Here is a 13,392-nt window from a genome sequence, read left to right as displayed (position 1 = left end):
CCATCCAATCTTCTCTCTGAGAAATGGGAGCATATTTGTGTGCAGTGATGGTGGTGAAAAGGTCATTTTGTGTCAGACCCTATAAATTCTGAAGGACAGCAGGACCCAGTCCTTTTCTGCCAGGGTCCACATGGCGGACATGCTAAGAATATCTTCTCTCTAGTATCCTTGGGAATCCCTGAACCACAATATGAACAGAGGGCTGCCAGGAATTTAAACACTGGGGCAATACAGGGGAAAGTCTTTTACGTAACACTGTTTATAAGGACGTCTAAAATAACTGCGAGGCAGAACTTTATAGATAAACAGTGCAACTCAAAGGCAAAGGGGTCTGTTCATAGAGTTCGTGCTAATCAACTCACAGGGCATGACATCTCTCTCTGCTGACTTTTTTGGCTGTGGATGCTTCCAATTTCTGTCTGCGAGCTGGAGTGAGACATCCCTTCAAAAAACGGCCTAGAAGCAAGAGCAAATATTTGAATTAGACAAGAACAAACAGTTTAAGTAGGGGAAGCCTTCGGATTGATCGAAACGTTTGCTTTAAGATGTAGTAAAATGGGCATCAAAGTAAGAAAAAAACATTTTTGAACTAATAAAGCAAAATTCATATTGCTCTTGTCCATACTACAGGTGTCAAACAATTACAGTGTAGTTTAGAAAACTATGAACCTTCAAAGCTACGTGCAGTCAATAGTCCGAAAGCCCAAAGCATATTTATAAATCAATAACATATAAATTGTCAATCTGTTGATGTCAAACCGTCCCTGTAAACATCGACTATTAAATTGATGTAGCTTCCAGTTCACAGTTCAAGCCTCACCCCTTTGTTCTTCATTACAGCCTGCAGAGGGCAACTTCTCCGGTTACCAAAAGGCATCCAATTGCATACAAGTCAAATGGGAAACAATGCTACTTCTCACTTTATTTCTGAACTCAAGCACTTCCCTTATGAGTTTATGGTCTTGGATGTAGCTTAAAGGCTTATTTTATACAGCATAAATACTAAAGCAGCATATGACTTAGGATGTGGCAGGTCAGTACCACATGAGCGAGCAGTACTCTCATGTTCCCAGCCAAATCCTTGGAGATGGTGAACATATCTGTTCATAAATAGGGATGATCTCAATGACTGGGCATCATAAAGGACACTGCAGCAGGACAATGACCCTAAACACTGCAGTAAATCTACAACAGAACAGCTTCAAACAATATCTGCTTTTCAGAGTGACCCATTCAGAGCTACTGAAACTACTACTACGTGGAATGACCTAGAGAGAGTCACTCATCCTAGAAATATATTACTGAACTGAAAACAGGTTGCAGAAGAAGAATGCTGGTCTGACCTACAGACACAAAGTATCTGTCATGGTTACTGCTGCTAAAGGTGAAGAATAAGTTCAAGATCAAATCACAGTATAAAAATGAATGGGCGCTTTTTCCCGACAATGTATATGCGTACTTTTCGATCATTATTTAACATTTTTAAAATGTAACAGTTCACCCTATAACCACATACAAACTTTCAACTATAAACATTTTATCTGGAAAAAAAATATGAAAGACAGACATACTTGAGTTTGGGCTTAGGAGTGCTCAGGACACTCTCATTGTCCTCCATCTCTGGCCCACTGTCACTCTGATTATACACCTCTAGACTGTCATAGAGTAAGTCCAGATCCTCCTCAACCTCCTGTGTCTGGTCTACTGGGTCAGAGTCCAGGACCTGCCACACAGGATAGACACATCATCAGTATCCTGTAATCAAGGATTTGTAATTATGGCCATGGATTAAATAAGGGCAGGGTGTTACTGGGCGCTGTGCATAAACTAATCACTTTCACAGCTGGAGTAATGGAGCTTCAAGAATGAATGAGAATAGTGAAAGCTGTAAAACAAACATCTGTATGTAATATATATATATATATATATATATATATATATATATATATATATATATATATATATATATATATATACAGTCCTGCCTTAGTTCAAAGAAGAGCTAATAAAAAGTGAGCGTTAGCGAAGTGCTAAGATGCTGAGCCTTGCTCTACCAGCTGCACAGTGGAGATGTATATCATAGGAACTACACACAGCCAGGCTTGTGGACTAATCAGGTGATTAATGCCACTCCATAAGTGCAGGAGCTGGCAGGGAGCAGACAAACACAGTCTGTCCCCTCTCCTCCTCCCGGCTATGTATTTATAGAGCCGCAGCCACAAGAAGGAGATTAGCGACAGGGAACGTGATTAAAAGATCATCGGGCCACCTGGAGCTTCCAGAACCATCCAACAACCCCCCCCCCCCCCCACACACACACACACACACACACACTGGCAAAAATGCTGGTGAAAGCAGCACTAGGTTAAATATCTCAGACAGAACTTTTTAGATCTTGATCACATATAAACGAATACCCATTCAGTCTGAAAACCCACATAACTTGTTTTTATGAATAGGATTTTTCGAAACATGCTCGCTGATATAGTTATTGGATTGCTTGCAACACAAGGAGGAAGAAAGATGAGAAACAAGGCATGTTCCAGGTTTTCCCTATAGATTTCTTACAGTTCAAGGATAATATTTTCATCCAAAGGGCTTAACACAGATTATGCACTAATGGACATGTAGGGGTTGCTGCATACAATTTGTCAATGTCCTGCTGATGACCTGATTACAAGGCATTATGCTGAGAGACATTTATTCATAACAAGAGCGCAAATCTAAATAATACATTTTGTATTGCATTAAGTAGTAAAAAATAAGATGGTTAATGGATTCCAGATATAAATCGCTGCTAATGGAAATGTGCATCTGTGAGGAGAAATGTAATGCAGCGTAATGATGCTTGTAACCCTGTTGTGGCAGTGATTTCTCTACTGGTGATTGCCCTCTAGTCAGGAGCACATTAGCAGTGATGTAACAGAATGCTGCTTAGACAGTCAATACTGAGATTATTCCGTCCTGCCTCGAGGGTAATTTACTAAATGCAAGTTTCACAGCTGACCTCCAGAAGATTTCATAAGAGAAGGACTGAAATTCCTGGGGGCACAGCGAGGAGGATGCTGTATCCCTCATTTGCTTTGACATTGAACATGTTCTTATGCGGTGTCAGTTCAAACAAATGCAATTACCTTTTTTTTTTGCAACTCACCTCATCGGTCACCTTGAACCTCTTCAGCAAGGCCACAAATTTCTGCTTAAAGTTAGGTTGCTGCAACAGAAAAACAGAAAAAACCCCCACATGCAGTTACGAGAGAAGGATTAACAGAATAGAAGGATACCAAGTCACAGTTAAATAAGCACGATAGCTCCACTCCAGGTAACTGTTCACTGGATTACATATTCAGAGCTGTTCTATGTAAAGGCCATTTTAGCCACTTCACTGGGTTCATTTACACGTCTGTCCACATTGTCTTAATGGCCTGAACAAGGAACACAGTGTGTGCTTTCCCTTAAAAGCTTGTAGAGAAGCAAACACAGGTTTTAAGCTATTCACAAAGTGACTGCTGAGCATGGAAAACTGCATACAGTGGAAAAGAAAGCTACTAACCCTAGTCATGGAAGTGGTTCGGATCATTTTCCTGCGGGCCTTCTTGGGCTTCCTGACCTCGTCGTCCTCATCGTAAAGATCCTGAAATAGAGAAATTATTAAAATCAATTTCTCTTATATTTTTATAAACAAAGAAAAAAAAACCCTCTCTACTTCCTGAATAACATTTGATGTAGACTTCTTTTGTTTATATGGGAGATTTTATTTCTTGGTGTATGTACTATACATTTGTCTGGATCTAAACATTCTCTGGCACGAACCTGGCCGTGAACTGCGTCATCACTGGCTTCTTGCTCTGACGAATAGCTGTCGTCATCGTCCTCAGAATAGTTATCCATATCTGGGGAGCGGTCTGAGGTACGCCAACCACACACACACACACACACACACACACACAAACAAACACATTGAGGTATAAGTCTAGAGGAATATATCTAGGCTAACATTAGCAGCATTACACCAAAAAGGTTAAAATTTAAAGTTTTGAAAAGACACATCTTTTCTAAAAGTTCAAAAGACAGAGATACAAAGTGTGAAACAATAATCCAAGATGACTGCAATATCTAATAAAACAATGGTTCTGGTTCTAAAAATTGTTCTGGTCAGGAATTTATTAAGTGAAACCTCCTAAACTTAATGTTTAACATGGTTTTCTTCACTAAATATTCTTCTTACCCTGCCAGTGCAAAGCATAATGTCTTACACATACCAAACTGCATAATGCTAATAAGATGTAAATCAGGCTGTTATTAAATGTTTAGTCCATTTTTCACACATATCAGGGTGAGGCCAAAGGCAGTTTTACATTTTGTGCGGGGAAGGTTTTTCAGTTTTCTGCCTAATGTTCTTCTGTTTGTTAATAGTAGACTGTTTCGGCTACAGGACAAGAATAATGGGCAAAATATATGAGAATACAAAAATGCACGGAAAAGCTCTTTTTGTTTAGTTTTCAGGTCTAATGGTTAATAAATTCTGTGTCATCTGAACTGGACATCATTTTAAAGAGGCAGTTTGTTAGTTTGACAGCTGAGGGCAAATCAGGTGATGGAATATCTTTACTTTTTATTTTTTTGGTAAATGTTAATGCAGACTTCCTTTTGCCCGTCAAACATCCTGTTCTGCGTTCCTAGGTGGGATGGATGCTATTAAAGATCACTGCAGAGGAGAGAAAGGCAAACATCTTTTCTTCCCTCAGAGTGACACCAGTTTAATACTTGGTGCATGAGCTCATCTGTTATGTTAGAGCGGCCTCCCTAATAACATCCAGAACAGCGACGGATCAGCACAGCGGGATAAAAGCACGGAGTCCGAATAGGGCCCAGTATTTCTCCTCAGTCCAGAATTAGAGTTGTGTAAGGTAATAGGCCCTACATCTGTTCAACTCTCAAATCAACATTACAACCATAGCTAAAGAGAATAACATATCCTTGGCCACAGCACAGCCTGGGATTAATAGAGTTTATTCTGTCCTCAGTTGGGAAATAGGAGCCATGTGGAAGGAGGGAAGAAAGAGGCCTGAGTAGGGTGAGCTGGCTAAAATTACAAGCAGAACTTGGCTGGGCAGCATGGGTGCAGGCCTGTCTAACAGACCCAACACAGGCAGGTGAGAGATTGCTGTGCCCACCTGAGGTTTTGGTCTTGCGGCCAGCCTGGCCGCTACCATCCTCGTGGTCGATGGGCTGGCTGGAAAGAGAGTACACGCTGATCTCCGCCACACGCACTGGCGCCTCCTTTACGTTGCTATGGAGACCCAGAATCTGTCCTCCGTCTGTTGGGTGTTGCATCACCTGGACATAGTTCAACATTGAGGCCAGGAATAATTTTTTAGAATCCATTCAAATGACAGGCTGAAAATTGAGGTATAAAAACCCCCACTTTAGTCCTTTTTTGTCCCTCACTGAAAAGTTCCTTATACCTTTCTTTTTTTAACGTTTTTGCTGAGACTTCATGACTTCGATACTTGCTATGCATATCAATCTTTTGGAGCTACGCTGGAGCAGGAGGGATCAAATATTGAAAATACAAACATTTTTCGCAGCAGACAATCAGGATGGAAGAATTTGTCTCTTTACAGAGCAGATAACGATCCCACAGAGATCAAAATGGCTTCTGCCACACTGCTTTACACCAACTGACTACAAGCAGACAGCTATGCTACCTCTAAATAAATCTTCATTAGCACAAAAACTGAATGTCTAGAGGAGCCAAGCCAATTTGTGCATATCACCCAGACAAACAGAATAACACAGTTTACATAAACTGTTTTGAATCAGATGAGAAGGAATGAGCTTTCGTTCCGAGCTCCATCTGTGGGGTGCTTTCAATATTTCACTTGATGAATTGCTGTACAGAGAGTGGGCTCATTTTGCTCAAACGCTGACAGGGGTGCACTTTGAATGTTCCATTCAAAGTCCAATAAGCGACTTCCTCCTACACAATGCTTCGATAGTTTCAGAATGAGGGCACAAGAGGGTTTACGCCACAGCAGATGACAACGCAATTACCCAACAGCATCCAATAATGGCCTATCTAGCTTTATTCATAGAGGTCTGGGAGTTGCTTCATTGCAGCAAGCACCAACAGCACAACAGCTGAGTGGTATTTTAAAATACAATAATGCATTAGTCTGTCCATCAATTGCCGTCCTGGGGCTCCTGCTGGAAAATAACTTTGGAGAGGCACATCAGGAGTTGTAATGAGAACTGTCACCTTTTTCTTTCTACAGATAAATGTAGAACTCAATAATTATGTCTAAACCTAATGGCAGTCTTGAAGACGCCCCCCACCACCACCACCACCAAAAAAACCAAAACAAACCAAAACAAAACAAACACCCCAACCATGGAGCACACTCGGCTTTGTACAGTTTTGAGGGGATGACAGTTATTGATCAGTGATCTTTGCTTGTTTGCAGAGAGTGAATACAGTGGAACGACTGCAGCAAAGTTTCAACGTCTGATATCAACACTGATAACAGAAAAACAAATACGGCCGTTTTGAAAGTCAAATATAGCAGTTTGATGGCCGAAGATACGTGCAGGATCCAGCTGAGCACTGTACTCACATTAAAGGACTGCAATCAAGACAAAAAAAAAATATTCCACTTCAAACAAACATCCAGCTCTCACTCAGGTGTTTCTGCACAGCATGCCTGACTGCACTGTTTTTATACAAGTGCATATGAAGGCAGATCCAGATGGTTCATAATCTCATACGGCAATATGTGTGATGACTGAGTCATCTGAGAAAAAAAAAAACGTGCATCACAGGAGGGCCTCTCTCTCTGGCAACCAAGACATGATAAACAGAAGCAAATAGCCATGTCAATCACTGTGAAAGAAGAATGCCATCGCAGGCTCCAAGCAAAATGAAATGTTCCTCAAGAACAGCTTACAATGAAACAAAAGTAAGTGAGTGAAATAGCTGCCTTAGTTAAGGCACTGTGCAGTACCTCTGCCATATTGATAACTCCCACAGCCAAAGTCTTGTAGCCCAGGATGGTTCGGTTCTTGTAACGTTTCCTCCTCTGCAGCATAATCTGCAGCCTATTGGCATCCCGCTTCAGAAAATGGGGGTACTGAAAATAAGACAAATCAAGTAAGACAAGCAAAATAATAAATTCATTATGTCCTGTAAAACGTAAGAGCTTTTGCTGCATACTTATAAAATAAAACAGTTCTGACTGTTTTTACTTCCAGGCAGTATTTTATCCTGATCTGACAAATGTTTAGATGCCCCACAGATAACTGCCATCAAACGCAGTATATACTGTGGCAACAGGCATATTATTAGTCATCAGATACATCTGGTATTTTACCAACCACTGTGCTCCTTGGACTGCCATTGAAGAATTTAAATTTTCACAACTAGAGCCCATAAATGCATTTATGAGAAAAATGCGTCACTTTTTTCTCAACCTTTTAGGATGTACTTGCCTCCCTCGGAAGTCACACTGTCCCAGATCTTTACATGTCATCTCCATCTTACCAGCATCAAGCCTTCACTCAACATCACTGTAATTTCACCCAGTTCTTACTCTTCTGAACTTGTGCATTTTTATCTTTTATACAACTTTATAAAACTCGTTCACTTAATTTTTTCACCTCTGTAAACTGCATTCTACTATTGCAGTCTACAAATGCCTTAAAAATGTCAATGAGAACAACACAGGAGATGCTGCAGAACTTCGATCTATAAATGGGGTAGACAACAGATTCCACACGCTCTTGCTCCTCAAGTAACCGCCATATTTGTGTGAGAATTCACAGTATAATGTCAGAGCGCTTGCCTGCAGTGAGAATGTGAGCTCCAGATCTGTCTCCATCAGTCCACTGGGTGGGAGGACATACTCGTTTGATCTCAGAAGACGCTTAGAACCCTGTAGGAGACAAAGCAAAGCAAAATGTCACAAAAATGCTAGACAAAAACTCATCACACCCAGGGACTTCCAGGAGTGACTTACTCTTACTTGAAAACACCATAAGCCTGTTCTAAAAATAAAAATGACAGTGTTTGCTGTTGAAACTGGGAACTGTTACACTCCCAAGCCCTCTTGCGGCGCGACTGTCTGTTCTGTGTTGCGGGGGATCCTTTCCGGAGCTGAGAGAAATTGGTGGAAATTTGAAACACCTGGTCAGTGTTCGGCACAGCTATTTAAACACTGCTTTCCTGTGGACATGTGCTGGGGGCTTTGCCTCGCAGCCCTTCTTCATTGCTTAAAACCACAGCTAGAGTTACAGTCGTGGCCGGTGAGACGATCACGACCGGGATGTTCCAATGTGACACTGGGAAGGACTAGTGGTCCAATCCCGGCTCAAAAAATATATATCAGGTAATGCTGACAACAGACTGATCAAAACCATTCAATTTGTTTTTTGTTTGCAGCCACACATTAGAAGCAGCGCACAAGTTCCTAGCAGGAGAGCTAACAGCATGTAGGAGGCAACAGCTTTTCTTTATTTGTTTGCATAGTTTATGATCAACAGCAGTTATGTGAGTTGATAAAAGCTCTGTTGATGACGACGACGTCTTTTCTGTCTGTTTTGCTGTCAGTGTTTAACTTGTTTGGAAGGCTTTGTTTTTTCTGTAACATGACATGTCCTCAACTTGACTGTTGCTTTACAGCTACACTACATAAGTAATGCACATGTGAAGTCGTGCACCCACAGTGAAACTGCGAGGATACAGAATTGGAACTAGTAAGACCATAAATGGCGCAATGAACCGAAATGAGACTTCTGCAAATAAATTAGGTGAAGGACCACAGTGTTTTATTTTAACACCGGTATTGGACAGGTACTTGGTACTGGCAGATATCCAATACCAAGGCTGAAAGCGCTTGTTTGCTTTTCATCAGGGCAAACAAATAACAGTTAAAAAAAAGAAAAGAATCACATACATGAAATCATTAGATGCTACTTGGTTGATAAATTGACTAAAAATCCTTGACACAAAAATCAATGAAGTAAAAAAACAAAAAAAAAAATCCCAACAAATCACATATTTTGTGTTTTTTCTTAACCGGTTATCAATGCAGACAACAGTGAGTGAGTGTGCATACCCTATTTTAGTACCAGCCTCCTTCACATTCACACATTTATGCAGATTCGCGCCTTGTGGTAGCCTAGTACAAACAGTCCTCAACTCCTTTGCTTCTACTAGGATAAGTTAAATAGCTTGTGCTAATATATTTAAAACAGTAACTCTCTAATCAAAAGCCTGCTATACTCAACATATTGGAAACAGCTGTGAGTATTCTTAATCATACTTTGAGTGCGATCTCTAGTTCACGCAGAACTAAGAGCATAACACTAAGAAAGTTATTAGTATAAATACATTCACACAGCTATTGTATTACACTTTTTACTTCCACTGATATTCAAGCTACTACTCAAAACCAAAATTAGCTTCATTACCTAATGCTTTCTATTCTTGTAGAGAATTGTCTGTTAAGCCGGTTGAGAAAGTCTCATCACCTAAGCTAGTACTGGGTTCTGGCACAATGATATGGTGACCTAACATTCTCGGGGGATTTAAATGGCACAGGCTGAACGCCGCCTCTTCCCTAAGTGTAACTGTAAAGACAGCAACACACAGCGTGTCCTCAGATGACCTGTCTCAGCCCTCAGCAGTTCCTTAGATTTCTGTGATATGCCTTGGATTAAAGCCTCTCGTGTTTCTTGCCAAATTACAGATTTCCACAACTAAGCGTCTTTTTCTCCCTCTTATAAACTTAAAATTGGGAACTAAAGTGTGATTATGAGGAAATAAATAGCATGTCAAGCCTTTGGCTCCTGATGTTTTGCCAGAGTAGCAGTGCTGTGTCATCCCATTGACAGCTACAAAAATGTCATGAACACTCAAAGCTTAGTTCAGGTATGTGCTCTATCTGATGATAGAATTAAATAAGACTTGGTGAGCAGTATGGAGTAGTGAGGATATCCAGTGTCTCTCTTAATACCCAGGAGAGAAACTCATGGAATAGTCCCACGCAGTGGGTACGACATTGGATCTGACTGTTGCAAGAGCTGCCAAATCATGTAACAGATACCAAATAAAATAGTTGAATGTGTGCTGAGGAATCATCACAAGACACCAGAGGGGTCACTTTACACTGCAATATACTTCAGATGAGATGGCTTGTAAAATCTTGTTCTAAGTGATAATGCGTGGATCTGTCTGTATGTCCTTGTGATTAAGTGGCTTCCTTTTCAAGACATTCTTTGGCAAATTGTACAAATTAAGCTAAACCAGACCTAGCTTTGTCACAGATTCTATTTGCAGCTTTTAAGCATAAAACTTATAGGCACTGTAGACGCTGAAGTAGTTTGCAGCTGATTGTAAAGCAGGTGAAATGACAATTAGCACCTCCGGATCTGATACCACTGCCCTTAGTTACAAAAGGGTGGAATGCCTGCCATATGTTGGGAAAGAGTAGTTGCCTCAAGTCAAGTAGTAAAAGTAATTCACGAGTTTTGTTCACAAGTGGGAAAGAATAGAGTAAGAGACTGACAGAGGAATCTGCAGGTGCTGTAACAGCGAAGATAGAGCTGAGCCTAAAACTCACAGTTTAACAGATGAACTATGGAAACATCCTCTCACATAGTCACAACCTGTTAGTAGTGAGAAAGTACCAAGGTTTTAGTACAAGCAGCAGTAACTAGGTTTCTACAAAGAACCTACTTTGACTGTTTCCCTGGCAACCCAGGAAAAAAAAGAGTAATTAGATGATCGGACTGTTCGTTCATCGTTTTAAAGTTTTAGCAATATAATGGTGCAGATATGTATCACCACAACACACACATGCATACACACATATATTGCATTATACACACTTAAAGCCTTTTGCTATGTTTCTAGTACTGAGCAATCATGTGAAAATAAAGGGTAATAAACTATTTTTCTATGACACAATGTGGGATGGCAGTAGGAAAATCACTTATGTAAGTGTTTAACATATTTAATATGACATTGCCCCGGGGTACAAGAACTCTTTTTCTTTTTTTAGCTTCATAAAATAATTGTTAAGCACTCCACTGTGTCCACATCCAGAACTGGTTTAAGTACTTCTATGTCTTTAAAACTCAATGCAGCAAGAACACAATGCAATGTTCTAGCTTAACTCACAAAAGGCGATAGAGAACAATGTGCATTTAAAAAGCAGAAGGTGAGACACAAAACTTTAAAGGACTGAGGGTTTAAGGATGTTAACCGTTGCTGACTCTTAACAATCATTCATTTCTTTTTCTATCTAACCTAATGGCACGATATGCTCCAGAGAGGAACGTGCTGCCAGTGCCTCGACAGTACCTGCAGCTTTTGTTAAGTATGGATATATTTATATAAAACATTAAGGTCAAATCTCTGTCCAAGTCTGACCTTGTCACTAACTTGAGCTCTATAAAGAGGCCTTATATGCACCCTCATGCTTACTGGCTAGTACAATGAATCAAGGCACAAAAGCAGAACACTCTGAAACTGCATGACATGCATTAACAATACAGACCCTTGGCAAGGAAAGCTTGTACTGAATGTCCTTTGGCCCTCCCTTTCTCTCATCCTCGCTCCCCTGCTGCACACTTTGACTGTCTTTCTGGGGCCAGATGGGCTATGTTACAGACCTTCTCCCAAGCTTTACAAGCCTGTGAAAACAAGTTCAACTATACAGTCTCAAGGTTTCCTTTTTAGACATTTTCAATTCCCTTAATTGGACCCCCATCCCTTTTTTTGTTGCAGTAATGAGAAGGATTAAGGGTAGGGATGAGAGCTCAATGTGAAATTGTATTAAATAGATTTTAAAGGTTTTGAGGCTTCTGCCTTTACCCAACACAGTGTAAGTCAAACATGCACAAACACATAACTGGATCATATCTAAGTATACTGCAAATGGAAGTGCTTTGGACAACAACTTGCACTAAAATGAGAATTGAATGATGTTCTCCTATCATAATCCAGATGACACTGAGGCCTGCCCACAGCCTCAGTCAATTGTACACAAAAGACAGGAAAAAATTTGGGATCATGGAGTACATACGTAGAAGCAACATATGGAAAAATATGTATTACACGTAGCTACTTGAAAAGAGCCAGAAAAAAAAACAAAAACAACTTTTTGCAGACTAAAATGCAACGTCATCATTCTTTCTGCTTCAGTTTAAGCAGACGATCCAAATGTCTTTACATGAGCTCTGTGCGTGCATGCAGACCACTTAACCTAATGAGGCCCAGAGAAAGAATAGAGAAGGCCACGGACCATGCTGCAGAGACAACCCGATGACATGCAGTAATGAAGCTTTGTCATTTACTGACTGAAAACAAAGCCGTTCCTTTCCTCTGTCATCCTCCCCGACTGTCTCTTTTATACCCTCAATGTCTCTGTTCTCTCTAACCAAACCTGCTAGAAATTGCATTTAATGCTCCAGTTCCAGAGCCATTGTGAACAGAGCTTCGCTCTGCTGTCCTCCGGGCGGCTCAGCAGAAATGGAGAGATTTCACGCTCTGGAGACGGTGTAGCTCATGGATCAAGCCACATGTGGTTGCTTTCTTTCTCCTTCAGGATGACAGTAAAGAGAGGATGATTTGTTCCTTCTAGAACAGAATTGTCCAGTCCAGTACTACATAGACAAATTTTCAATTAAATACATATATATTAAAAAAAAGGGGGGGTACTTTTGAGAATGGGATTTAAAAAAAAAAAAAAAGGTCAAATAACGAAGAGTGGATTTTTTTTTTAAATAAAGTGTCTTTTATTTATATATATATATATATATATATTAGGGGTGCAACGATATTCGTATCGATATTGAACCGTTCGATACAGTGCTTTCGGTTCGGTACGCATATGTATCGAACAATACAACATTTGTGATTTTATCAACTTTCCTTCTGACGATGCTGTCTGTGTTGAGCGCTCAGTGAATCTGTGTTCGACTACTCCGCCTAGGCTGCACTGTCCAGCGCAGATCCACTGAGCGCTCCACACAGACAGCATAGTCAGAAGGAAGAGCGCAGGGCAAGCTAGCGAGACAGAAGTTAAGCTCTCCTTGCAACAGGCAAATTGACCCTCATTCAGATCTGGCGTTTGGAATTATTTTGGTTTTCATGTGACGTATGACCCTGAAGGTAAGCGAGTCATGGACTAAAGTAAAACAGTATGTTGGATGTGCCATGCAATGCTCAATTACATGGGTGGGAACTAGTGTGTTAGCGCAGTTAGCTCGTTAACGTGTTAGCTGTCTAGCCCCATGCACGGGGCGATCGGCGGTAGCTCGTTAACGGAGATTTGCCGTGTTGTGGCGTTAAGGTCATTTCAACGAGATTAACCTGAATGCACTAGTGGG

At 40.7% G+C, this 13,392-nt stretch overlaps 1 protein-coding gene across 2 annotated transcripts in view; it reads right to left on the bottom strand.

Annotated features, from left to right (window-relative positions):
* The window catches only part of LOC146620224 (phosphofurin acidic cluster sorting protein 2-like), a 45,939-nt gene that overhangs the window by 12,841 nt on the left and 19,706 nt on the right, over nt 1-13,392 (bottom strand). For both annotated transcript variants that reach the window (XM_085368845.1, XM_085368846.1), the window contains exons 3-10: nt 7,842-7,931; nt 7,005-7,130; nt 5,183-5,340; nt 3,814-3,910; nt 3,554-3,634; nt 3,155-3,214; nt 1,572-1,723; nt 363-456 (exon numbers count right to left, since the gene is read on the bottom strand). In XM_085368845.1, coding sequence (XP_085224971.1) covers nt 363-456; nt 1,572-1,723; nt 3,155-3,214; nt 3,554-3,634; nt 3,814-3,910; nt 5,183-5,340; nt 7,005-7,130; nt 7,842-7,931 — 858 coding nt within the window. The remainder of the gene's footprint in view (nt 1-362; nt 457-1,571; nt 1,724-3,154; nt 3,215-3,553; nt 3,635-3,813; nt 3,911-5,182; nt 5,341-7,004; nt 7,131-7,841; nt 7,932-13,392) is intronic.

The sequence above is a fragment of the Diplotaxodon limnothrissa genome, linkage group LG13 (genome assembly GCF_057381915.1).
Source record: "Diplotaxodon limnothrissa isolate DT_005_m linkage group LG13, D_limnothrissa_male_GT1.1, whole genome shotgun sequence".
In the NCBI taxonomy this organism is placed as follows: domain Eukaryota; kingdom Metazoa; phylum Chordata; class Actinopteri; order Cichliformes; family Cichlidae; genus Diplotaxodon; species Diplotaxodon limnothrissa.
The sequence above is the reverse complement of the archived record's forward strand: the minus strand, read 5'-3'. Positions and strand labels throughout refer to the sequence as shown.